This window comes from Cyprinus carpio, chromosome B10, assembly GCF_018340385.1.
Source record: "Cyprinus carpio isolate SPL01 chromosome B10, ASM1834038v1, whole genome shotgun sequence".
In the NCBI taxonomy this organism is placed as follows: Eukaryota; Metazoa; Chordata; class Actinopteri; order Cypriniformes; family Cyprinidae; genus Cyprinus; species Cyprinus carpio.
The window spans coordinates 24,374,021-24,401,520 of NC_056606.1; the positions used below are offsets into that span (position 1 = coordinate 24,374,021).

General features: G+C 43.7%; 2 protein-coding genes across 4 annotated transcripts in view; both read left to right on the plus strand.

The window, feature by feature from the left end:
* LOC122138773 (NHL repeat-containing protein 3-like) overlaps positions 1-18,768 on the plus strand; it is a 93,420-nt gene extending 74,652 nt beyond the window's left edge. Inside the window, exons 2-7 of the mRNA XM_042733343.1 lie at positions 12,028-12,183; positions 15,076-15,226; positions 15,372-15,572; positions 16,242-16,333; positions 17,293-17,405; positions 18,426-18,768. Coding sequence (XP_042589277.1) covers positions 12,028-12,183; positions 15,076-15,226; positions 15,372-15,572; positions 16,242-16,333; positions 17,293-17,405; positions 18,426-18,666 — 954 coding nt within the window. The 3' untranslated portion in view covers positions 18,667-18,768. The remainder of the gene's footprint in view (positions 1-12,027; positions 12,184-15,075; positions 15,227-15,371; positions 15,573-16,241; positions 16,334-17,292; positions 17,406-18,425) is intronic.
* A 1,643-nt stretch (positions 18,769-20,411) lies between these two features.
* emsy (EMSY transcriptional repressor, BRCA2 interacting) overlaps positions 20,412-27,500 on the plus strand; it is a 23,403-nt gene continuing 16,314 nt past the window's right edge. For 2 of the 3 annotated variants that reach the window (XM_042733333.1, XM_042733336.1), the window contains exons 1-8: positions 20,413-20,675; positions 21,426-21,478; positions 22,296-22,401; positions 22,496-22,595; positions 23,654-23,728; positions 23,809-23,984; positions 26,164-26,322; positions 27,145-27,404. In XM_042733333.1, the coding sequence (XP_042589267.1) occupies positions 22,299-22,401; positions 22,496-22,595; positions 23,654-23,728; positions 23,809-23,984; positions 26,164-26,322; positions 27,145-27,404 (873 nt within the window). In that variant the 5' untranslated portion in view covers positions 20,413-20,675; positions 21,426-21,478; positions 22,296-22,298. Of the gene's footprint in view, positions 20,676-21,425; positions 21,479-22,295; positions 22,402-22,495; positions 22,596-23,653; positions 23,729-23,808; positions 23,985-26,163; positions 26,323-27,144; positions 27,405-27,500 lie in introns of all 3 variants that reach the window. The other variant, XM_042733334.1, reaches the window with a different exon arrangement.

Below are 27,500 nucleotides of genomic sequence, written 5' to 3' on the forward strand. Positions count from 1 at the left end.
TGTGGTGGGGGGGGGTGTGGGGGGGGGTGGGTGTGGGGGGGTGGGTGTGTGGGTGGGGGGGGGGGTGGTGGTGGGGGGGGGGGGGGTGTGGTGGGGGGGGGTGTTGGGGTGGGGTGTGTGTGGGGGGGGTGTTGGGTGGGTGTGGGTGTTGTGTGGGGGTGGGTGTGGTGGGGGTGTGGGGGGGGTGGGGGGTTTTGTGGGGTGGGGGGGGTGTGTGTGGGTGGGTGGGGGGGTTGGGTGTGGTGGGGGGGGGTGTGTGGGGGGTGGTGTTTGTGTGGGGGGTGTGAGGGTGGGGGGGGGTGGTGGGGGGGTGGTGTGGTGGGGGGGGGGGGGGTGTGGGGGGGTGGGGGGGTGGGGTGTTGGGTGGTGGGGGTGGGGGTGTGGGGGGGGTGTGGTTGGGGTGGTGTTGGGGGGGGTTGGGGTGGGTGTTGGGGTGGGGTGGGGGGGGGGGTTGTGGGGTGGGGGGGGGGGGGGGGGGGGGGGGGGGGGTGGTGTGTGGTTGTGGGTGGTGGGTGTGGGGGGGGGTGGGGGGGGGTGTTGGGGGGTGGGGGGGGGGTGGGGGGTGTTTGGGGGGGGGGGGGGGGGGTTGGGGGGGGGGGGGGGGGGGGGGGGGGTGGTGTGGGGGGGGGGGGGTGTGTGTGTGGGGGTGGGGGTGGGTGTGGGTTTGTGGTGGGGGGGGTGTGGGTTGGGGTGGTGGGGGTGGGTGGGGGGTGGGGGGGGGGGGGGGGGGGGTGGGGGGGTGGGGTGGGGGGGGGTGGGGGGTTGGGGGGGGGTGGGTGTGGGGGGGGGGTGGGGTGTGTGGGGGGGGGGGGTTGGGGGTGGGGGGGTGGGGGGGTGTGTGGGGTGGGGGGGGGTGTGGGGGGGGTGGGGGGGGGGGGGGGGGGGGGGGGGGGGGGGGTGGGGGGGTGGGGGGGTGGGGGTGGGGGGGGGGGGGTGGGGGGGGGGGTGGGGGGGGGGGGGGGGTGGGGGGGTGTGTGTGTGGGGGGGGGGGGGGGGGGGGGGGGGGGGGGGTGGGGGGGGGGTGGTGTAGGGGGTGGGGGTGGGGGTGTGGGGGTGGGGGGGGGGGGTGGTGGGTGTGGGGGGGGGTGGGTGGGGGTTGGGGGGGGGGGGGTGTGTGGGGTGGGTGTGGGGGGGGGTGGGGGGTGGTGGGGTGGGGGTGTGGGGGGGGGGGGGGGGGGGGGGGGTGGGGGGTGTGTGGTGGGGGGGGGTTGGGGGGGGGGGGGGGGGTGGTGTGGGGGGGTGTGGGTGGGGGTGGGGGGGGGGGGGGGGGTGGGGGGGGGGGGGGGGTGGGGGGGGTGGGGGGTTGGGGGTGGGGGTGGGGGTGTGTGGGTGTGGGTGGGGGGGGGGGTGTGGGTGGGTGGGGGGGGTGGGGGGGGGGGGGGGTGGTGTGTGGTGGGGGGGGGGTGGGGGGGGGGGGTGGGTTGGGGTGGGGTGGGGGGGGGGGGGGGGTGTGTGGGGGGGGGGGTGTGGGGGGTGGGGGTGGGGGGGTGTGGGTTGGGGGTGGTGGGGGTGGTGGGTGGGGGGGGGGGGGGGGGTGTGGGGGGGGTGTGTGGGGGGGGGGGTGGTGGGGTGGGGGGTGTGTGTGGGGTGGGGGGGGGGGGGGTGTGGGTGGGGGGTTGTGTGTGGGGGGGGTGTGGGGTGTGTGGTTGTGGGTGTGGGGGGGGGGGGGGGGGGTGTGTGGGGGGGGGGGGGGGGGGTGGGGGGGTGGGGGGGTTGGGGGGTTGGGGGGTTGTGTGTGGGGTGTTGTGGGTGGGGGTTGTGTGTGTGGGGGGTGGGGGGTGGGTGTGTGGGTGGGGTGTGTGGGGGGGGGGTGTGTGTGGGGGGGGGGTGGGGGGTGGGTGGGGTGGGTGGTGGGGTGTGGGGGTGTGGGGGGGGGGGGTGTGGTGGGGGGTGTGGGGGTGTGGGGGTGGGGTGGGGGTGGGGGGGGGGTGGGGGGTGGGGGGGGTGGTGTGGGGGGTGGGTGTGTGGGGGGGGGGTGGGGGTGTGGGTGGGTGGGGGGGGGGTAGGGGGGGGGGGGGTGGTGGGTGGGGGTGTGGTGTGTGGGGGGGGGAGTGTGTGTGTGGGTGGGGGGGTGGGGGGGGGGGGGGGGGGTGGGTGGTGGGGGGGTGTGGGGGGGGGTGTGTGGGGGGTGGTGTGTGTGGTGTGGGGGGGGTGGGGTGGTGGGGGGGGGGGTGGGGGGGGGGGGTAGGGGGGGTGTGGGGGTGGTGTGTGTGGGGGGGTGGTGGGGGGGTGTGGGGGGGGGGGGGGTGAGGGGGGGGTGGGGTGGGGGTGGGGTGGGGGGGGTTGTGGGGGTGTGTGGGGGTGTGGGTGTGGTGGTGGGTGTGGGGGGTTGGTGTGGGTGGGGGTGTGGGGGGGGGTGTGTGTGTGGTGGGGGTGTGGGGGGGGGGGTGGGTGTGTGGGGGGTGGGGGGGGGTGGGTGGGGGGGGGGGTGTGGGTGTGGGGGGGGTGTGGGTGGGGTGGGGGGGGGGGGGGGGGGGTTGGGGGTGTGTGTGGGGTGTGGGGGGGGGGGGGGGGGGGGGGGGGGGGGTTGGTGGTGTGAGGGAGTGTGGGGGTGGGGGGTGGGGGGGGGGGGTTGGGGTGGTGGGGGGGGGGGGTGGGTGGGGGGGGGGGGGGGGGGAGGGGGGTGTTTGTGTGTGGGGGGGTGTGGGGGTGGGTGTGTGGGGGGGCGGTGGGGGTGTGTGGGGGTGGGGGGTGGGGGGGGGGTGGGGTGTGTGTGTGGGTGGGGGGGGGGGGGGGGTGTGGGTGTGGGGTGGGGGGTGTGGTGTGTGTGGGGGTGGGTGGTGTGGGGGGGGTGGTGGGTGTGTGTGGGGTGGGGGTGGGGAGTGTGTGTGGGTGTGTGTGTGGGAGTGTGGGTGGGTGTGGGTGGGTGGGTGTGGGGGGGGGGGTGTGAGAGAGGGGGGGTGTGTGGGTGTGGGTGGGGGGAGGGGTGGGGGTGGTGAGGGTGTGTGTGTGGGTGTGGGTGGGGGTGGGTGGGTGTGGTGGGTGTGTGGGTGTGTGGGGGTGTGTGTGGGGAGAGGGGTTGTGTGTGGGGGGGGGTGTGTGTGTGGGTGTGGGGGGTGTGTGGGAAAGGGGTGTGGGTGTGTGTGGTGGTGGAGTGTGGTGTGGTGTGTGGGGTGTGTTGTGTGTGGGGAGGGGTGTGTGGGTGTGTGGGTGTGTTTGTGGTGGGGTGGGTGGGTGGGTGTGTGGTGGGGTGGGGGGGGGAGTGTGTGGTGTGTGTGTGGGTGTGTGGTGTGTGGTGGGTGTGTGAGGTGGGGTGGGGGGTGGGTGTGAGGGGAGGGTGTGGGGTGGTGGGGTGAGAGAGGGAGGGAGGGGGTGTGGTGGTTGGTGTGGGGTGGGGAGGGGGTGTGTGTGGTGGGAGAGTTGTGTGGGTGTGTGTGGGGGTGTGGGGTGTGTGTGAGGGAGAGGGTGTGTGTGTGGGAGAGTGGTGTGTGTGGTGGGTGTGAGAGGAGTGTTGTGTGTGTTGTGAGAGAGTTGGGTGGGTGTGTGGGTGGGGTGTGTGTGGTGTGTGTGAGAGTGTGTGGGTGGGTGAGAGGTGGTGGTGGGTGTGTGTGTGAGAGAGAGGGTGTGGTGTGGGGGAGAGGTGAGTGTGTGGGGTGGGTGAGAGTTGTGTGGGTGTGGTGTGTGGAGAGTGGTGGTGTGTGTGGGGTATGTGGGTGTGGGTGTGGAAGGGAGGGGGTCTGGTGTTGGGGGGGGGTGTGAGTGTGTGGGTGGGGTGGGGGGTGTGGGGGGGGTTGGGGAGGGGTGTGGGTGATGGTGAGGGTGTTGGTGTGTGTGTGAGAGTGAGTGTGTGGCGTATTTTGTGATGAGTGTGGTGGGTGTGGGTGTGTGTGTGTTGTGTGTGTGTGTGGGACTTGTGAGAGTGAGTGTGCTGAGGTTCTAGAGAGAATTGTGCTGTTGTAGTGGGGGCGAACCGAGTTGGTGTGTGGTGTGTGAGAGTGGGTGTTGTGTGTGATGAGAGAGAGTGTGTGTTTCAGGAGAGGAGCATGTGTGTGTGTGTTTTCGTGAGAGAGAGTGTGTTGAGAGAGAGCAGCTGTGGTTTGTGTGTGTGTGTGTGTGTGTGGTCGAGAGAGCGGTTTGTGGTGTGTGTGTGTGTGCGAGTGTGTGTGTGGCGGAGTGCTGGTGAGTGTGTGTGTGGTGTGTGTGTGGTGGTGCGATGTGTGTGTGTGTGAGCGCTGTGTGTGTGTGCGAGTGTTGAGTGTGACGCGAGACGACGAGTGTGTTGGTGTGTGTGTGTGGGTGTGGTGAGCGAGTGTGTGTGTGTGTGTGATGACGCTTCTCTGTTGTGTTTCAGACTCTTATAAATAAGCATTCCAGACCCAACCCCTGACCGGCTGTGTTTTGTGATGGAGTACGCTAACGGTGGAAGAGCCTATGAGCTGTGCGATGTCAGTCAGGACGCTTGCGTTTGCTGTTCTCTCCCGTGTGGTTCTGACGTGTATCGCGTCCGCAGCTGTTCTGTCCATCTGTCTCTGGAGCGTGGATTCTCTGAGGACAGAGCGCGCTTCTACGGCGCTGAGATCGTCTCGGCTCTGGACTATCTTGCAACTCAAAGAAACAGAAACGGGTTCTTACAGGGGACCTGAAGGTCAGCCGCCACAAGCAACAGCTGCTTGCTGGATTTTATTTAGTCATTTCTGCCTCTAAGGGTGGTTAAACAAGTGATGAAGATTAAAAAGTGTTAATCTAATTAATGAACATGACGTGCTGAATAATAATAATCTAAAGTAAATCAGTTTGGGCGGAGGAATTACCCCAACAGATCATTTATGTCATTATGTGTCTTAAATGAAAGGAAAAGTGTTAACATCGAATGACCAAAGAAGAAGTAGTTTAAGACGAATATATGATGGAAACAATTGCAGAAATAAAAGGAAATGCTGTATTTTTGTTTGAGAATTGAAATATTTAAATATGAAAAAAAAAAAATTAAATGAAATGAATCTATTACTTATGAAAACTAAAAAAGTCAATCGTCAGGTGCAATATTCACTGTCTTAAATGAGTGAGTCAGTGAATCATTCGTGTCAACTGATTCATTTATTCAGATGATTCATTTAGGAAAGCAGGCAGTTGGTTGTTTTTTATGAAATGAGTCACTGAATCATCTGATATTAGTTCAGAAACAGTCTGGTGCTGGTGTTGATCAGAGACCGCAAAAACAGTTCTGATTAGAACTTATTATTATTGTGTGACATTGATCAAAACTAGACAATATTGACGATATTGCCATTTAAAAATGTAACACAAGATTAGTTTTGTTTTTTGAACAGTGGTATAAAAATCACGTTTGTGAAAACCATCTCGGTGAAAACAAATTGTTCCGCGGCGAAAGCGCAGGGGTACAGAAGACGGGATAGTGTCGTTATGTGGCTGAATGAGGAGATCAGGTGCGGTGTTCTCTCAAGCTGGAGAACCTCCTGCTGGATTAAAGACGGACATATGAAGCTCACAGACTTTGGTCTCTGTAAGGAGGGAAATCACCGGATGAGGCCACCATTGAGGACTGTTCTGGCGGAACCCCATGATACCTTGCGCCGGAGGTAAAAAACATGTGTCTAGTAATAAATGTAATCTTGTGCATCCGATCTGGAGCGTTGTGACACGATGTCCGAGTGGTGTGCGAGGTGCTGTGCGGAACAATGATTACGGCCCTGAGCGGGTGGACTGGTGGGGTCTGGGGGGTGGTGATGTACGGATGATGTTGTGGGACGAACTGCCCTTCTACAATCAGGTAACCAACGAGCGGCTCTTCGAGCTCATCGTGAGGAGGAGATCCGTTTCCCCAAGAGCCTCTCGCCCGAAGCCAAAGCGATGTGCTGACGGGCCTGCTGCGGAAAGACCCCAAACAGAGGGGCATACACATATCTCTTCATACATATTATATTTATATATATTACCTATATTACAGTACAGGTCAAAAGTTTGGAAACATTAACTATTTTTAATGTTTTGAAAGAAGCTTTTTCGTCTGCATCATCAAGCCTGCATTTATTTGATCAAAAAATACAGCAAAAAACAGTAAATATTGTGAAATATTATTACAACTAAAATAATAGTTTTTCTATTTGAATAACTTTACTTTAAAAAAAAAAACAATTTATCCTGTGATGCAATAGCTGAATTTTCAGCATCATTACTCCAGCCCTTCAGTGTCACATGTAACATCCCAGTCTTATCACATGATCATTTAGAAATCATTCTAATATTTCTGATTTATTATGAGGTGTTGGAAACAGTTCTGCTGTCTAATAGATTTGATGAATAAAAGGTTAAAAAGAACTGCATTTATTTCAAAATAAAAAAAAAAATTCTAATAATATATACGTTCTAATAATAATATTTTCTTTACTATCACTTTTTATCAATTTAACACATCCTTGCTGAAAAAAAATATTGATTTTATTAAAAAAAAGAAAGAAAAAAAAAATGAGATGACCCCAAATTACTGACCAGTAGTGTTATATTGTTATTACAACAATATTTATATTTTAAAAACCTAAGCTTCTTTTTTTTTTTTTTTACTTTTTATTCATCAAAGTATCCTAAAAAGTAATGCACATGTTTCTGAAAAAATATTAAGCAGCAGAACTGTTTCCAACTTTGATATGAATCATCATATTAGATAGAAGATTCGAAAGGATCATGTGATAATGATCCTAAAAATTCAGCTTTGCAATCACAGAAATAAAGTGATAATTTAAGTACAATAAATTTAAAAAACAATTATTTTAAATGGTAATACATATATCACAATATTACTGTTTTTTTTTCTGTATTTTTTGATCAAATAAATGCAGGCTTGATGAGCAGAAGAAACTCTTTCAAAAACATTAAAATGTAGTAATGTTTCCAAACTTTTGACCTGATACCTGTATATGAGAACGGGAGGGGGGACAAAAATGATTAGAACACTAGTATTCTCAGCAGCTAAAATTTCAATTATTTCTTCTTTTGCTGTAGTTCGGTCAGAAGGAAATATCAGTGTACATTCATTTGTAGCCATTAATGTTAATATGCCGTGAGATGTTGGTGCTGCACACAGAGATGTGAATCTGATCATCATCAGTGTGTCTGGAGTCACATGGAAGAAACAGAACACACTGAGACAGACTCAATCCAGAAGAACTGTCGTCTCCGAGAACGTCTTCGAGAAAAGGAAACCTTCCTGCAAAGCTCCTGAGAAAACTCTGCTCAACCACAGTGCACCGAGGACAAAACCTGCTCTAAACACCGAGAGCATGCTCCACCAACATGATGATTAAATTTAGTTAATTAATAAAGAAAATCTGTTTTTGACAGCTTATCCTCATTTTACAAAGTATTTTTTACACACAGTGCCCTCAAACTTTAACAGCTCTGTAAGCTTTCTCGCAAGATCGTCTCGGAGACAACAGTTCTTCTGGATTGAGTCTGTCTCAGTTTGTTCTGTTTCTTCATGTGACTCCAGAACAGACTGATGATGATCAGATCACATCTCTGTGTGCCAAGCACAAACATCTCACTGCATTATAACATAATGGATAAATGAACTGTTTGGAAATGTAAACTGATATTTCCTAATGACACACTACAGAAAAAAGATAGAAATAACTGACTTAAAACCATTTTTCAGCTGCTGGAGAATACTAGTGTTGTAATGATTTTGGCCTCCACTGTGTATGGACTGGAGCTTCTTCGTGATTGTGATTGGGTGATATACATGACTGCTTCTGATTGGCTGCAGGCTCGGCGGCGGACCTGAAGACGCCAGAGAAGTGATGGGGCACAAGTTCTTCTCCGGTATTCACTGGGAGGACGTGCTGCAGAAGAAGGTGCTTCTGATCGTGAGTTTGTGTGGAAGGGTTCGGACCGCAGATTATGACGTCTGGGTGTTTGTTTCTTCTGCCGCTGGTGCCCAGCCCTTTAAACCGCAGGTGACGTCAGAGACGGACACGCGCCTACTTCGACGATGAGTTCACAGCGCAGAGCATCACTGTTACGCCGCCAGACAAGCGTGAGTCCAAAGTCTATGTCGTGACACGTGTGCAAGTTAAAAAAAAAAATGTCCCTCGGGTCATCAAAACTCTTAAATTGTCTAACAATCGTCTTAAACTTTCATAAAGGAAATAATATGAGGTGGGGTAACTATATTCCATTTGTGAGCAGACACAAAGTTTATTAAGGCAGCGCAAAGTTTCTCAGAGAAATGTGAATATTTTATGAGTGAACAAGTGTTTCGGAAGAGAACCCGAAGGTTTTTTGATATGGACAAAACGTTAATGCTTAAGAAAAAATGCATGTTTTCTGAATAAAAGCAAATGTTTTGCAAAGGAACAAACATTTTACGAAAAAATGCAACTCAAATGTTTTACAAACTAAAGCTTTTTTTTTTTTTTTATTACAAGCAAACTGTTTGCAAGAAAACGCAATTTTACAAAGAAACAAATATGATTTTTGGATGAAAGCTAATTTTTTGAGGACAAATGCGAATGTTTTACGAACGAATGCATGTGTTTTCCGAAATGAACGCAAATGTTTTACAAAGGAACAAACAATTTATGAACAAACGCATATTTTGCAAACTCAATTGTTTTACAAACTAACACAGATGTTTTATGAAGAAACATGTTTTTCAAACTAACGCAATTGTTTTTACGAAGGGACAAATATGATTTACGGACAAATGTAATTTTTTTGCGAAACAGGCACAAAAGGTGTGATTACGAACGCAAATGTGTTACAAACAAATGCATATGTTTTACGAATTAACTCAAGTGTTTTGCAAAACAAATGCAAATGTTGTTCACAAAGAGGAGAACGGGAGTTCGATGGGAAGCACAATTTTTTTTTTAATGAACAAATGCACAATCTCTCGGGGTAACGCAATAGTTTTGTGAGCGAACGCGAAATCATCGCAATCCATCACAATGTATCCTTAGGGATTTTGTAATTTTGCTTGTAAATGTCTTCTTGTATGCCTTTATTTAAAAAAAGCATTATTTCATATACGAGTTCATATACTCCTTTGTAAAAGAGTAAGCCCCCCGCCTCCCTCTTCTGTTTGTTGCTGTTATTTTCATCACAAACAAAAATTTGCATTGCATAAAAGCAAGCAATTATACCTTTTAATGCTGACAAGCATGTTATTAGCTTGTGATGAAGTAGGAAAAATGTTTGCACACTAGTTTTCCAATAAGCCACTTTGAAACGCTCCTGTTATTTTATTTATGAATTTTTTTCTTTTAACTCTTTCCCCGACACAGAGTTTTAAAAAAAAAGTTGCCAGCCACCGGCCCTTTTTGCTGATTTTCTCAAGGCCCCCAGAATATTTTGCTGTGAGAATATCTGGACATGCAATACATCAAAATAAAGAACTCATAAAATTAAAAAAACAACAGTTTTATTTCCAGCTTCAAGCATTGTTTTTTATCAACCTTGTATGTAGGTAGGTTTCATAAAAAGAGCAAAAAGCTGAGAAAATCACATTTGTATCAAACACTACATCTGGATCATATTCAGTGATATTATCAAAGTAAAGCTGCAGTAATGTCTCCCAAAGCTTCACAGTCCTTTAACACTTTCTGGATCCACACTTCCCTCGCTAGCATCAGGCTGTTTTCATTTATACGCCGTTAGTGTTTGATGATCACATTATTTTTCATATGTATATGCTTCCATATGAGATGTCTCGTTTCTGTGTCTTCATGGTCTGTGTTTTTGATCGAGTGATTCTAGACTCATTCAGGAGATGTGTAACAGCGCCCCCCTAGTGTATAACAGTGAAAAACATGGAAAATTCAGTGGTTTGGCAGGGAAAGAGTTAATATATGTTTTGAACAGAGCTGTGATATTTCAAACATACTGAACTACTTTACATGCGTAGCGGTGTTTCTGCTGTCAGAGAGCGAGGAGTGCAGCTCTCATTAATGCTGTGCTTGTGTTTCAGTGAGCCGTCAGGACGTGGAGGACTCCGGGCCGGTCCCCCACTTAACACAGTCCCAGACCGTCTCTGCTGAAGACTGTCCCACGCCTCGTCTCTGCCGACGACGACCGTCCCATAATGCATCATAATGGACAGAGCGAGGCGACTGAAGTCACGTGGTGTGTTTCTGTGTACAGATGGATCTCTCAACTCGATGAATGTATTAATTAGCGGTGCTCAGAATGTAAAGCCAAACACGCTGCTGTGATTACGATCTCTAATCATACGTCTGGATGTTGAACAGCGTGTGATTTTAAGGCTGTTTCACAGAGAAAAACACTAGTGTCATGATTAGAATCTACAAACATTAAAGACTTCAACACCCCTGTCCTTTAGACTGACCACCCAGTGATCATGTGTCCTTTCATCCTGCTCGGTTTTTTAGGATCAGATCTGCTTCCACTACAAACGCATACATGATCTGTTTGAATTAAATGTTTCTACAAGCCCTGCCAACATACAAAACACATGAAGAAGAATTAGCAGATCTGCACATATTCAGCCTGTGCATCATTCACTACATAATACTGCCAAAAAACTAATAACAACAAAAAAAAAAATTTTTGCTTACATGATATTTTTGTACACTGTACACATTTTATGAAGCATGTTTAAATACACATGCATACAGTATATACTTAGAAAATATTTATATTCATATAATTTATTATATATGCATATATTTAAAATATATATTTTTCTTAAATATAGCATGCATGCGTGTGTATTTATTCATACATACATAATAAATATACACAGTACACACACATTATGTAAACAAAAGCGATTAATAGTTTGACAGCACTAATCAACATCATTTTTTATTCTAATGTTTGATCGTAATAGAAACTAAAAGCATCACATTTTTTTTAACCACAGAAGCCAAAAACAAAAAACTGGAGCGTTTCACTTCCTAGTTTATGTCTCATATTTTGGCTTATTAACCCTATAAAGGTACTGAGGTCTCAAAATTATCAAACAACTACTGGACTGAAGGAGCTCAGCTTTACTTGATTCTCCATCAATCATGTTTAGAGTCTCAAATCTGATCATCAGGATCTTTTGAGGAGCGTTTGTTTCCTGAAGCTTTACTTTTCACTGTTCCTCAGCGGAGGAATGATCTTCACAAGCCTCCAGAACATCTCACATCTTCTGAGGAGCCTTTATTTCTTCATCTCTCAATCACTGCATTATATGTTTGGATCATTTACATCTCATCTCACTGAGACACATTACTGCAGATATAGAGCACAGACTGATATTTAGATCATTTTATATCAGTATCTACTGTACTGTTATAAAGATCTCATTGATTTACAAGCAGCAGATTTCATCATATAATAAATATCAGCATCTGCAGCAAATTCATATATATAATCGTGTCTCTCATCATTAAATGAAATCAGGTTGTTTTACATGAAATATACTTAGTTTGCTCAAAAAAAAAGAAAGAAATGATTCATTTTGTGCTGCGCAGGTGTCAAGTGTGAACCAATGAGGTTCGAGGAGTCGTCACGTGTTCAAAACAGGAAGTGCAGTGATTGATTGATGATCATCGATCTCTATGAGAAGGCGCAGCTGCTGCTGTTTGAAATACTCCACCACATCAACACCACCCTCGTCACCATCTTCACCCACGTGAGTCTGATCGATCGATGTGGAGACTGATTGATAAATGAGGACTGATGATAAATGTTCGGTATTTAACATGACACGACACACCTGAGAGTGAACATCACATGATGTGTGTGTACAACTTCAGAATTCATCGCGTATAACTATGTTTAAATACCGTGGTGCTACGTGATTGTTATTTTAAAGAGTAACTTACCATAGTACTAGCATGGTACAGGTAAATAAAACCCTGGCGGTACTATGGTAAAACCCTTTTGGTACTTTGTGTGTTGGTAGACAGAAAAAAAAAAGTTGAATACCATAAGAATGTAATGGTACGTGTGTAAAATGCGTGATATTACCGCAGTGTGCAGTTATATTTAGTTATTATTGGTTGAGTACATGAAGGTTTGGTGTGTGTGTGGAGGATCTGTCATGTTCTGTGTCCTCAGGTGCGTGTGGAGTCCAGGTCTCAGAGTGAGGTCAGGGTCTCTGGACGAGCGCTGTATAAGCTGGACATCTCCTGGCCCAAGAACCCCGAGTACTTCACTGGACAGGTGTTCGGTGTGGCGGTCAATCATCTGGCCGGTCTGGTGTATGTGGCTCAGGTGAGGGAGGACTGCTGCTCACAGTTCTGAGGGGAAAGGGGCAGAATATAGAGATGTTGAGATACTGTAAACTCACAATTCCAAGAAAAAGGTCAGAATTGCAAGATGTAAAAACAATTTCAGATAAAAATAATTGTGAGATAAAAACGTACAATATTGTGAAAAAGGCAGAATTGCGACAAACTCACAATTTGAGAAGAAAATGGCAGAATTGCGACGAATCACAACTTGAGAAGAAAAAGGCAGAATTGCGACGAACTCACAATTTGAGAAGAAAAAGGCAGAATTGTGACGAAATCACAACTTGAGAAGAAAAAGGCAGAACTGCGACGAATCACAACTTGAGAAGAAAAAGGCAGAATTGCGACGAACTCACAATCTGAGAAGGAAAAATGCAGAATAGCGACGAACTCACAACTTTAGAAAAAAAAGGCAGAATTGCGACGAATCACAACTTTAGAAGAAAAAGGCAGAATAGCGACGAACTCACAACTTTAGAAGAAAAAGGCAGAATTGCGACGAACTCACAACTTTAGAAAAAAAAGGCAGAATTGCGACGAATCACAACTTTAGAAGAAAAAGGCAGAATAGCGACGAACTCACAACTTTAGAAGAAAAAGGCAGAATTGCGACGAACTCACAATTTGTGAAGAAAAAGGCACAATTGCGACGAATCACAATTTGAGAAGAAAAAGGCTGAATTGCGACGAATCACAACTTGAGAAGAAAAAGGCAGAATTGCGACGAACTCACAATTTGTGAAGAAAAAGGCAGAATTGCGACGAACTTACAACTTGAGAAGAAAAAGGCAGAATTGCGACAAACTCTCAATTTGAGAAGAAAAAGGCTGAATTGCGACGAACTCACAATTTGTGAAGAAAAAGGCAGAATTGCGACAAACTCTCAATTTGAGAAGAAAAAGGCTGAATTGCGACGAATCACAACTTGAGAAGAAAAAGGCAGAACTGCGATGAATCACAACTTGAGAAGAAAAAGGCAGAATTGCGACGAACTCACAATTTGAGAACGAAAAAAGGCAGAATTGCGACGAATTCCAACTTTAGAAGAAAAAGGCAGAATTGCGATGAACTCTCAATTTGAGAAGAAAAAGGCTGAATTGCGACGAACTCACAATTTGAGAAGAAAAAGGCAGAATTGCGACGAACTCTCAATTTGAGAAGAAAAAGGCTGAATTGTGACGAAATCACAACTTGAGAAGAAAAAGGCAGAACTGCGACGAATCACAACTTGAGAAGAAAAAGGCAGAATTGCGACGAACTCACAATTTGAGAAGGAAAAAGGCAGAATTGCGACGAATTCCAACTTTAGAAGAAAAAGGCAGAATTGCGACGAACTCTCAATTTGAGAAGAAAAAGGCTGAATTGCGACGAACTCACAATTTGAGAAGAAAAAGGCAGAATTGCGACGAAATCACAATTTGTGAAGAAAAAGGCAGAATTGCGACGAAATCACAATTTGTGAAGAAAAAGGCAGAATTGCGACGAACTCTCAATTTGAGAAGAAAAAGGCTGAATTGCGACGAATCACAACTTGAGAAGAAAAAGGCTGAATTGCGACGAACTCTCAATTTGAGAAGAAAAAGGCAGAATTGCGACGAACTCACAATTTGAGAAGAAAAAGGCTGAATTGTGACGAAATCACAACTTGAGAAGAAAAAGGCAGAACTGCGACAAATCACAACTTGAGAAGAAAAAGGCAGAATTGCGACGAACTCACAATTTGAGAAGGAAAAAGGCAGAATTGCGACGAACTCACAACTTTAGAAGAAAAAGACAGAATTGCGACGAACTCACAACTTGAGAAGAAAAAGGCAGAATTGCGACGAACTCTCAATTTGAGAAGAAAAAGGCTGAATTGCGACGAATCACAACTTGAGAAGAAAAAGGCAGAATTGCGACGAACTCTCAATTTGAGAAGAAAAAGAGAGAATTGCGATGAACTCTCAATTTGAGAAGAAAAAGGCAGAATTGCGACGAACTCTCAATTTGAGAAGAAAAAGGCAGAATTGCGACAAATCACAACTTGAGAAGAAAAAGGCCGAATTGCGACAAATCACAACTTGAGAAGAAAAAGGCTGAATTGCGACGAACTCTCAATTTGAGAAGAAAAAGACAGAATTGCGACGAACTCTCAATTTGAGAAGAAAAAGGCAGAATTGCGACGAACTCTCAATTTGAGAAGAAAAAGGCACAATTGCGACGAACTCTCAATTTGAGAAGAAAAAGTCAGAATTGCGACAAATCACAACTTGAGAAGAAAAAGGCCGAATTGCGACAAATCACAACTTGAGAAGAAAAAGACAGAATTGCGACGAACTCTCAATTTGAGAAGAAAAAGGCTGAATTGCGACGAATCACAACTTGAGAAGAAAAAGGCTGAATTGCGACGAATCACAACTTGAGAAGAAAAAGGCAGAATTGCGAGAAAATCACAATTCGAGAAAAATGTTAGGATCGTGCTATAAAAACTACAGTTTCAAGAAAGAAGTCACAGTTGCAAGATGTGAACTCAAAAGCTGCAAAATAAAACTTTGCAATTACTTTTTTTCTGTGGAGGAAACAAGAAAAAGCAGAATTGTGCGATACACAAAATTTGAGAAAAGGGTCACAATTGATATAAACTTGCAATTTCAAGAAAAAAAAAGGCAGAATTGCACAATAAAATTCACAATTGTGAGAAAAAGAGAATTATGACACAATTTGAGAGAAAAATCTGAATTGCAAGATATAGTCACAGTTACTTTTTAAATGGATATTTTTGTCAGAAATCAGTCGTCACGCTTCATCCTGATGAGGTCCTCATGTTCCCGTGTGTGTGTGTGTGTGTGTGTGTGTGTGTGTGTGTGTGTGTGTGTGTGTGTGCTCCTGACAGAGAGGTGATAACGTCCCTAAAGTGCTGGTGTTCAGCACGGATGGAGACTTCCTGCAGGCCTGGAACACCAGCAGTCTGGAAATGCCTCATGGGATTTTCCTGGCCAACGCATCCGCAGATCCGACGGTGTGGATCACAGATGTGGGGAACGGTGGGTTTTTCTCTGCTCAAGTGTGTGTGTGTGTGTGTGTGTGTGTGTGTGTGTGAGTAACATGGCTGTGTGTGTGTGTGTGTGTGTGTGTGTTTGTGTGTGTGTGAGTAACACAGCTGTGTGTGTGTGTGTGTGTGTGTTTCAGGGTCGTACGGACACACGGTGAAGCAGTATTCTCCATCAGGGAAGCTGCTGCAGGTGCTGGGATCTCCTGGGAGAGCCGGATCTTCTCTCAGTCCGCTGCAGTTCGACCAGCCGGCTGAAATCTTCGTCCACAGTTCTGGAGAAATCTACATCGTGGACGGAGACGGCGGCCTGAACAACCGCCTGATCAAACTCTCCAGAGGTGTGATCTCATCACTGGCTCTCATTATCTCACATTTCTACACACATTTACTTCTCACGAAACATCTCTGCTTAATCGACAGTATGTGTGTCTCAGCATTATTTTAGCATCATCAAGGTATCATTATAGTTTTTAATTCTTTTTTTTTTTTTTTTTTTTTCGGTTTCACTAAAATTTTAGTAAATGTTTAAATAATGTTGTTGTGAGTTTTGGTTACTTTTATTAATATTTATATTTAATTTTTATTTATTTTTTTTCTTTTTAGTTATTTTAGTGCATCAACTTAAACTAAATGAGAAAGTGAAATGTTGCCATGGCAAATAGCTGAAATAATATAATATAAAATAAGACGAGGCATGTTTATTTATATAGCACATTTCATACACAATGGTAATTCAAAGTGCTTTACATAAAAGTAATTAAAATAATCATTAAAAATAATCAAAATAATAACTTTATTATAATATACAAATATTTTATTTAATAATTTTATTATACTATAATAATCCTAGTGCATACACATGAGTTTGTTTGAAAAAAAAAATATATGCAAGTAATTTTATTAGTTGCTCTTACATTTCTTAAATATAGAATACATTTTAATAGAAAATCAGGGTTTGTATGTGAAACTGTTCAGTCACAGAATAGAGAATGTTGTTTGTGTGTCAGATCTGCAGGTGTTGTGGATGCACGGAGAGAAAGGACAGGGACTCGCTCAGTTCTACATCCCTCACAGTGTGGTGGTCGACAGCTACCAGAGGGTTTGTGTCAGTGTTCTTCCTCAATTATGTCCCTGCAGCACAGAAGCAGTCATAAGTAGCACAGGTATATTTGTAGCAATAGACAACAATACATTGTATGGGTCACAATTATACATTTCTATTTTATGTCAAAAATCATTAGGATATTAAGTAAAGATCATGTTCCATGAAGATATTTTGTAAATTTTCTACTGTAAATATATCAAAACTTAATTTTTGATTAGTAAAATGCATTGCTAAGAGCTTCATTTGAACAACTTTAAAGATGATTTTCTCAATATTTAGATTTTTTTTTTTGCTCCCTCAGATTCCAGATTTTCAAATAGTTGTATCTCAGACAAATATTGTCCTCCTAACAAACCACACATCAATGGAGAGATTATTTATTCAGCTTTCAGATGACAAATAAATCTCAGTTTCAAAAAATTGACCCTTATGACTGGTTTTGTGCTCCAGGATCACAATTCTGTTTCTGAATGACGTCGACACGAAAATGTGTTCCCCCTCAGATCATCCAAGATTCATCAGGTTTGTAGAAATGTAGCACTGCATCAGTGTCTCAGCAATGGATGCTCTGCAGTGAATGGGTGCCGTCAGAATGAGAATCCAAACAGCTGATAAAAACATCACAATAATCCACAGCACTCCAGTCCATCAGTGAACATCTGGAGAAGACAAAAGATGAAACAAATTCTGACGGCACCCATTCACTGCAGAGGATGCATTGCTGAGACACTGATGCAGTGCTACATTTCTACAAACCTGATGAAGAAACACACTCATCCTGATCTCAGATGAACTGAGAGTGAGCATGTTTTCAGCAGATTTTATTTTCGGGTGAACTGTTCCTTTAAGATCCTGTTTGACGACATTACAGCAGTCAGGTGTGTTGTGAATGTAGTTGACTGACGTAGTGTTACCTGTTCTGTATTCCTCCTCTCGTGCTGCTGTGTGTTCAGGTGTGGGTCGCAGACAGAGGGAACAAGCGTATCCAGGTGTTTAACTCGGTGACGGGGGACTGGCTCGGCTCGTGGGGCAGCTGTTTTAAAGAGGACGCGCCGTACTCCGTCAGGTGTGTTAAACCCCTGCCCTAGAGCTGGGACATTTTTCAGATTTTATCAATTAATTCAAATTTAATGTTTCGCCAAAATTGTATTTTTTATAAATCAAGGAATCATGATTTTGTTTAGAAATATTACCAAACGTTAGAATTAGACACTTTGAGAATATGACAAAGATAACAGTAAAGAGATAAGAATGATAAACTTCTCACGTGTGAGGCGCTCTGTGAAGGAACATCAGTAGAATATAGCGCTGGGTGCAGTTCACACAGAATGCACTTTTGTGTTGATAAAGATGCGTCAGTGGAAGAGGAAACAATGCAAGAAGATGAGAGTGAACTTCTCTTAACTTGAGCGGCGTGTTTTTAGAAAGCGTTTCATGCATGAGACGCGAGCGCAACAGTCAAACACATCCATGTTTACACAGAAAAACAATGGAAAAGCAGCACAATCAAATAAAACCCTGTGAAGAAGTACTGCTGTATGTCTGATATTTCATGTTTGCATCACGGTGACAGACTGAAAGCTGCTGTTCATTGTTTTACAGAACATTTATAGATAATAATACTCTACTGGTGGTTATAACTTCACTCATTCTGAATCTGAATCACCTTGACTCTTGAGAATTTGTTTTAAAGCACTTTCCTCGTATTATTTCTGAACACATATGTATAAGACAAGTTTGTACAAGATGTGGCTGTAGCTCATGCATCTTTTCTGCAAAGATATTTAACAAGTGATTGTTTAACATTTACATCATGTTGACATCTTCATGTGTGCTGCACTCGGAATAGAATATTCTTTAACAAGAGGGTTAATAAAGAACAAGTTACTCGAATCATGTTGTAGTCACATTTTCAAGCTGACTAGTTAAAAATCCAGAATCTGTCAAAAGTTCTAAAAAAATGTAGATTTGAATGTTTTTGCTGTATTGTCCAGCGCCCCCCCCCCCCCTCTCTCTCTCAGGCTGTGTTGCAGATGTTTGAGCTGTGATAATAATAATAATAATAATGTGTGTTTGTGACCTGCAGGCTCACGCCGGACCAGAAGTACATGGTGGTGGCTCAGTTAAACTCCAATCAGATCATGCTGCTGGAGGCTCCGCCCATCGGCATCATCGGTCAGTGTCAGGTGGTCAGCAGCATCCAGCTGGCCGAGGACGTCAAGCCGCACCTGCTGGATGTGGATCTGAAGAGCGCGGCGCTGTATGTGGCTGAGATCGGGGCCAATCAGGCGCAGAAGTTCATTCCTGTGACAGCCGCCGGTGTTTAGAGGATCACAGACAGACCAGCGCTGACTATAACGGATGAAAAGATCTGAGCAGCACTCATGATGAATATGTGACCCTGGACCACAGAGCCAGTCTCTCCATTGATGAATATTAAGAAAATAATACAATAAATTTCTGAGATACAACTATTTGAAAATCTGGAATCTGAGGGTGCAAAAAAATCTAAATATTAAGAAAATCATCTTTAAAGTTGTTCAAATGAAGTTCTTAGCAATGCATATTACTAATCAAACATTAAGTTTTGATATATTTACAGTAGGACATTTACAAACTATCTTCATGGAACATGATCTTTACTTAATATCCTAATGATTTTTGGCATAAAAAGAGAAATGTATAATTGTGACTCATACAATGTATTGTTGTCTATTGCTACAAATATACCTGTGCTACTGATGACTGCTTCTGTGCTGCAGGGACACAGATTTAGTTTACAATCACACTACAGTCAAGGCTTAATTTAAATCAGAAATATGATGTTGATTATCACAGAGGAATAAAGGGATCAGAGATCGGTGTGTTGGTGATTGTTCTGATTGTTTGTTATTGTGGGTATGGTACATATGTTTAATCTTGTGTTGTTGTTTTTGAGAAAATAATGTTCATGTGAATTTATATAAGTTAAGCTTTGTATATTAATGCATTATTCCTGTTTTTGTCGTCTTGTCTTGTAAACATACGAGCCGAATGTCACATTTGACAGTTTTTGACTTTACAAAGTGACACATGTTGAGAGTTTCTGAGGAACTGTGCTGATACTCTCATCATTTTAACCTCCGGGGATAGTTTGATGGAGATGCTTGTGGGATAATCTGTTGGAGATGTGACTGTGATTATCATGTTATTGAAGTCTTACATCAGATGAAATGGATCAGTTTAAACTGAGATGGGTTTTAATCTGTGTTGATGAGGAATAATAGTGAATCAAAGTGTATTTGATGTAAATAAAGACATTTGTTTTTAGGTTTTTGTGGTGGTATGTTCTGGGAATTCTGAAGTTTTAATCAGAGTTTCTGCAGGATTTATGAAGACACGTTTAAGAACAGAAACACAATACATCAGTGTGGTCTCCAGGTGTAAATGTCTTTCTCTAACAATGCTTTGAGTCACTACAGATCTCCATTACGTCTTAATTTAGTTCACAGGATTAAACATCTAATTCAAACATTAGAATATGGAGATAACATCTTCTGATGATCAAACTGCAAGCCTTGTTTTCCAGTGCAAACAGTATCTAAAGGTTCATAAATCCAGATATAGACTATCCAAGAAGTCTTTCATCAAAATGAAGTGAGTTTATGATTAAAACCAGAGCTTAATTCAAAAGGAAACTTGTTTTCATTCCCAGATATTTGTTCTTGTTTGTTTAAACTCGTTTAAAGTTGTTCAGTTTCCTAAGATTGAATACATTTATTCTGCATCCCCAGTAAATGTGTCTTGATTGAAGGATGTTTAGATATTTGTACTGGAAAACCAAACACAGATACTGAGATATAAATGTTTATGTAATGTTAAGACTTTCTATTCTGATTTAATGCTTCAGTTCGTGGAAGAAACCCTGTTTAATGTGTTTTATTTGCACTACAAAAATTGCATTCACATTGCCAAAGGCTTTCATATACAATAGAGGAAATACCAAACAAAAACTAAAGGTAAAAACCTATATCACGCTTCAGTGTGATGTAGTGCGTATTAAACACAATACAATAACGCGCGTGCAAAAGAATGTCAACAATCGACGAGAGCTGCCGCACACAGTGCCTGATCAGATCCAGACGCGTTCAAATGTTTGTTTTCTGCTGAATAACATCGCTAAAATTCGCGTTAAACGTATTAGGAAATATCAGCCCGTGTAATCCCTCTGGGGTTGTTTAGTTTTGGTGTTTTCTTGTGTTGTTTCGGGGTTTTCCCGCGGGCAGCTGAGAGCGCCGCCCGAGTGTTTTGGCGTCGGATAAACATGGCGGAGCTGAAGCACAGTGCAGAGCTGAAGGTAAGTGTAGAATAAACACACAGCTGACTTTAGAAATGACACAGCGATGTCTGTTCTGGTGATCAGCTGTGATTTCACACACATACACACACGCGCGGCTCGGGTGTGTGTGATGAGTGAAACTCCAGACTAGCTAAAGGCTAAAGCTAACTTCTGCACACAACACAATAAAAGCTCACGACAGAAAAGCAGCACTTCAGACGCGTTAGTGGTATTAAACACCCGTGTGTCTGATAAACATGTCGGTTTGGAGCTCTAATCGCGATTATATTGATGTTATGTGAAAGTCAGATCAAAATGAACGCCGAATTCAGATCTGAGGCCTGTTTCATAACACAAGATTAACAGATAAGCCAGGTTTATCTCATTTAGTCGGGCTTACTGTCAGTTGATTTAGTTCAGTAAACTTGTTTTATGAAACAGGCCTCGGATAATATTTCTAAAACAGAATATACACAGACCTCAGCGGATCACATCAGTAATTAACTCTTTAAACTGGTAGATGCCAATCAAAACACTTGGAGCGAGCTCATGTTTTATGCAGGAGTGGGCGGGGCGAGCGGCTGAACGAGCTTTGATGTGCAAATGTTGGCGGGCTTATGTAATATACTCGCGAGACATCACATATTGTGTATCTTTTTGCATAAATGGTCCGTTTTCTTTGTTGATTTCAAATGTGTGCTCATGTTCTGCATCATTAAGAATCCTTCATGTTTATCTTTAATGTGTGTGATGATGCTTTTCTTGAAGATCATTGGCTCTTAGATCCGCAGAGAGTGTGCAGCATCAGCAGTCTGTCAGAGGTGAGTGTGTTTGAAAGAAGTGTTCAGAAAACAATTAAATATGATGAAAACATGCTCACCCTCAGTTCATCCGAGATCAGGATGAGTTTGTTTCTTCATCAGGTTTGTAGAAATGTAGCACTGCATCAGTGTCTCAGCAATGGATGCTCTGCAGTGAATGGGTGCCGTCAGAATGAGAGTCCAAACAGCTGATAAAAACATCACAATAATCCACAAGTAATCCACAGCACTCCAGTCCATCAGTGAACATCTGGAGAAGACAAAAGATGAAACACATCCAGCATTAAGATGTTTTTAACTCAAATACATTGAGTCTATAATCCATAATAACACTTCCTCCAGTGAAAAAGTGTTCTGGTGTGAATCAGGAGAGAAATCTGCACAGATCAAGCAGCGTTTAAACACAGCTCTGAACAAATATGTGTCTGGATTTTGATGTGAGAGACAACAGCAGATGCACTTTTTCACTGGAGGAAGTGTTATTATGGATTATAGACTCTATGTATTTGAGTTAAAAACATCTTAATGCTGGATGTGTTTCATCTTTTGTCTTCTCCAGATGTTAACAGATGGACTGGAGTGCTGTGGATTACTTGTGGATTATTGTGATGTTTTTATCAGCTGTTTGGACTCTCATTCTGACGGCACCCATTCACTTTGCTGAGACACTGATGCAGTGCTACATTTCTACAAACCTGATGAAGAAACACACTCATCCTGATCAGAGGGGGAGCACGTTTTCATTTTTGGGTGAACTATTCCTATAATGCGCTGTATTATATAGAGGGTGATCTGCAGTGTGTGTGTGTGTGTGTAGTTGATGATTCAGCAGGAGAAGCCGTTAGCGGGCAGCATGCCGGTGGTTTGGCCCACGCTGCTCGACCTCAGCAGAGATGAGTGCAAGCGAATCCTGCGCAAACTGGGTGAGACTCGCAGAAGCGTGTAAGCAGCTGTGTTGTAGTGTGTGCCGATGGTGAGCTCTCTCACGTGTGTGTGTGTGTGTGTGTGTGTGTTCAGAGCTGGAAGCGTACGCCGGTGTGATCAGCGCTCTGCGTGCTCAAGGAGATCTCACCAAAGACAAGAAGGAGCTGCTGGGAGAACTCACTCGAGTGCTGAGGTGTCACACACCTTTCACTTCCACAGCACAGAAGCAGTGGCCAGCTTTCATTCCATCATAACTACAGTGTCTCTGACACCTCAGTGTGTTCTAGTCACATTGAGCCGCTTAGTGTGGAAGCCTGCTCAAAACTAAAAGAGTAACAATTAAAAAATTTAATTTTATTTCTTGCAATTCTGACTTATATTTTTTCTGATTGTGTGATAGAAACTAGAACATTTAGAATTGCAAGAACTAGCAGTTGTGAGGGAAAAAAAGTTGCAATTATTTTTTTTATTTTTTGTTCAGTGGTAGAAATGGGCTTCCATAGTTTAAAGCTGAACGCTAGCATAATTTGCAGACAATATAAACCATCAGTCAGATCTTCTGTTAATATATATAGAGTTATGTGAGTGTACACTACCAGTCAAGAGTTACTGAACGCTATTAAAGACGTCTCTTCTGCTCATCAAGCCTGCATTTATTTGATCCGAAATACAGCAAAAACAGTAAAATTGTGAAATATTTTTACTATTTAAAATAACTGCTTTCTATTTGAATCTATTCAAAATTCATTTATTGGTGTGATTTCAAAGCTGAATTTTCAGCATCATTACTCCAGTCCCATCAAATACTGGCTCCAAGCTTTTGAATGATAGAGTTTATAATGTTACAAAAGCTTTTTATTTCAGATAAATGCTGATCTTTTGCTGTTTCTATTCATCAAAGAATTGTACTCAACTATTTTAAATATTGATGATAATAATAATAAATCATCATATTAGAATGATTTCTGAAGATCATGTGACACTGAAGACTGGAGTAATGATGCTGAAAATACAGCTGCGCATCACAGAAATAAATTACACTTTAACAGAGATTCACACAGAAAACAGATATTCTAAATAGTAAAAATATTTCACAATATTACAGCTATTGGATCACATAAATGCAGGCTTTGTGAGCTTCTTTAAAAACCTTTTATTTTAAAAACTCTTGACTGGTAGTGTAAGTTGGATATGCACGTGATAGTTGTTAGTGTGGTATTGAGGATGATGTGTGTGTGTGTGTTCTGTCAGTATCTCGACGGAGCGTCACCGAGCGGAGGTGCGCAGAGCTGTGAATGACGAGCGCCTGACCACCATCGCGTATCAGTGAGTCTCAGTGTTAGTCAGATGTGAGCGCTCTATGCTTCAGTGACCTGCAGATGGAATAATGCTGGTGTGTTCTGCAGCATGTCGGGGCCCAACAGCTCGTCGGAGTGGTCCATCGAGGGCCGGCGGCTGGTTCCTCTCATGCCCAGACTGGTTCCTCAGACGGCCTTCACTGTGATGGCTAATGCGATGGCCAACGCGACCGCGCACCAGAACGCCTCGCTGCTGCTGCCCGCCGACACCGCCAACAAAGAAGGTACAAGTGATCTTACTCTACTACAGTAATTATTAGGGCTGGGGAAGGCTACTTTTAAAAGTAATGCGTTACAATGTTGCGTTACTCCCTAAAAAGTAACTAATTACGTTACTTACTGCGTTATGTTACTTTTGAGTTACTCTTTAAATCTGTGCGGGGCTTGCTTGTTTGTTTTTAATATAAAAAGTTCTTCTTGTACAAATGTAAAAGCGCTTTCACACCAGAAGTGAAGTGAATGCGGCTCAGGCTGAAGGAAGTGTAAATTCACGTCTGTACAGTAGAGGGCGCCGCTCAAACTAATCACATGAAGAATATGACGCAGGAGAAGAAAGTTCAGCACTATTCAGCAATAACACAAATCAAACACAAATGTGTCATTTTTGATTATTAGTACGACTGAATTAGATCAAAGAAGGTCAGCAGCAAAGACATTCGTTAATTAAATGAGATTAAATACATACATGATATTTGTCTTATTTAACATATTTAATTATTGCAGGTTTGTCTAATATTCTGAGTTTGTATTTGACTGTTTTTATTGATTTTGAGGAACACTGAATGTGTTTTTGGAGGTAAAACACATGTTGATATTTAGTCTAGAACTACAGTAAGATCATGTTCACACACAACACTCTGCACTTACTCCTGATTTCTGTCACCATGGCAACACCAGAGCTGTCACTCAACACACCAGAAACAAAGTAACTGAAAAACTAACTCAGATATCTCCTTCTAAATTAAAAAGTAATGCTTTACGTTACTAGTTACTTTAAAAAGTAATCTGAATACGTAACAGAATCCATTCCAGAGAGAATCACCATACATTCAGAAGATCTCAGAATCAGTCCATGAATCAATTCTGCATCCTTTTATTTTTTTATGTTTTTTATCTGTTTATATTTTATTTGCTTACGCTTTATATTAGGCATTCTTAACTACTACTATTTGGTACTGTAGATGTTTTATGTATATAAATTTTAAAAAGTTGAGTTTTAGTTGACAGCAACATCATTTTATAATTATTAATAATTTGTATCTGTTGTCTATGTATTCTAGGTTTTGTGGTTAATCTGAGTTAAAAACTAAATTGTTTTGTTTTAGTTAATGATAACAAAAACAGCATCACTGTGGTTGTTTATTTTATTAGTTTATTGTAATTTCTTTATTTTTTTGCATATGTTGTGTCCGAGTAATCCATGTTTTGAGTAGTACATTTTTATTTTTAGTGAATAATAACAACATTATTTTTATTATAATTATTTATTGTTATTATTTTTCACATTTTTTGTATATGTTGTGTCTAGGGCTGTCAAAAAATTCGAATTTAAAATAAAAAGATGGTTGTGTTTGAATGTTAGGTGTGCGTCAGGCAGCTTTATCATGTGATGATGATGTAGGTGTCGTTGCATTTTAATGCTTTTTTTTAGCCTGTCCAGTGAAGCCACTAGATGCGGCGCATTCAAAATATTGCAGAAAAAGAGAACATCAATACAGAGAAGATGTTGTTTACGTGAAACTGAAACCGAGCCGTTCACACAGAATGAATATTTATCACAGTCTCTAGAGGGACATCTATCAGCGCTGCACTCGCCTCACACACAAGAGAGACGCACGTTTAGAAAGACATGGAAAATTAACACAAGTTCAACTTTTAAAAAACACGTCTCGGGACTTTATGACGGGTTTCTCCCATCCCACTGCATCTCATGTTTTTACATGAAGAAAGGAGTCTCTGTGATTGGTTTTCGGTCCTTTGCATTAAACTATACATACATGCATGATGCCGTTTTGTTTAGTGTTGTTTAAGCAACGTAATTAATATAATTGGTTCATAAACGTTATTTTAGACACTATGCACTTTTTTCAAATATAGTCATTATTTTATTGCTTTGAAGAAACGTGCATTAGTAATATTTTGCTCCACGCGCCCTCTTGTGGCATCAGGAGACAAGCCAAAAGCTTTCTTCCCCCTTAACTGAAATTATGCCTTTTAAAATCTAATATAATTTGAATATTGCTAATATTTAAGTACAACATTCAAATTGCGTTTCAGCTATTTTGACTGCCCTAGTTGTGTCTGTGTAATCTGTGTTTTGTGGTTAATATAATACACACTCTCAGAGACAGGAAGTGTGTTCCTCACTGTGTGTGTGTGTGTGTGTGTGTGTGTGTGTTGCAGTGGTGGTGTGTTATTCGTACACCAGCACCACCTCCACTCCACCCAGCGCATCGGCTCCCAGCAGCTACAGCGCAGCAGCAGCCGTCAGATCCCCTCGACCCGCCAGCCCTGCCTCAAACGTGGTGCTGCTGCCCAGCGGGAGTACAGTCTACGTCAAGAGTACGTCTCTCTCTCTCTCTCTCACACACACACACACACACACACACACACTCACACTTCATGCTCTTCTCTAGAGCTGCACGATTCTGGATAACATGTATCCCTGCAGCACAGAAGCAGTCATCAGTAGCACAGGTATATTTGTAGCAATAGACAACAATAAATTGTATGAGTCACAATTATACATTTCTCTTTTATGTCAAAAATCATCAGGATATTAAGTAAAGATCATGTTCCATGAAGATATTTTGTACATTTCCTACTGTAAATATATCAAAACTTAATTTTTGATTAGTAATATTTAATTTGAACAACTTTATTAAAACATAGTATATTTAATACACCAATTTTTTATATTAAAATTATGAAATTTGTTTAAATGAATGATTCAGTGACTCACTCATAAATACTTATATTTACAATTAGTCTTTTAGCAGACGCTTTTATCCAAAGCGACTTACAAATGAGGACAATTTGTTTAAAATCGACCCTTTTTAATACTTCACTTGTTTCATTACTGGATGAATTAGCGTTTTTAAACGAATCTCTTGAATGATTCAATGACAAACACATTTTTATCAGTCACTTGTCGCCACCTAGTGGAGAAACGATGCAGTCGACACAAACGTTATTTGAAGGGACAGTTACTTTCAAAAGATGGCTTGCAAGTCAAGTCACCGTTATTTATAAAGTGATTTTTACAATGCAGATTGTGTCAAAGCAGCTTTACAGTATTAAACGTGTCAGACGTGTCAGAACGACACACTATATCCCTGTTTAATACTGTATTGAAGCTGTGTGTCGTCTCGTTGTGTCTCTCAGGCGTGAGCTGCTCCGATGAGGATGAGAAACCTCGTAAGAGGCGGAGAACCAACTCATCTAGCTCCTCCCCCGTGCTGCTGAAGGAGGTGCCTAAAGTGGCCACGCCCATTTCCAAAACCATCACGGTTCCGGTGAGCGGAAGCCCGAAGATGAGCAACCTGATGCAGAGCATCGCCAACTCTCTGCCGCCGCACATGTCTCCGGTGAAGATCACCTTCACCAAACCCTGCACCCAGACCACCAACAGCACCACGCAGAAGGTCAGGCGCGCTTCCTTCCTGTCCTGCGCTGTCATTTAGATGCTTGTTCCTCCAATAATGCCACAGCTGCTGTGTGTAATAATAATACATACTAGG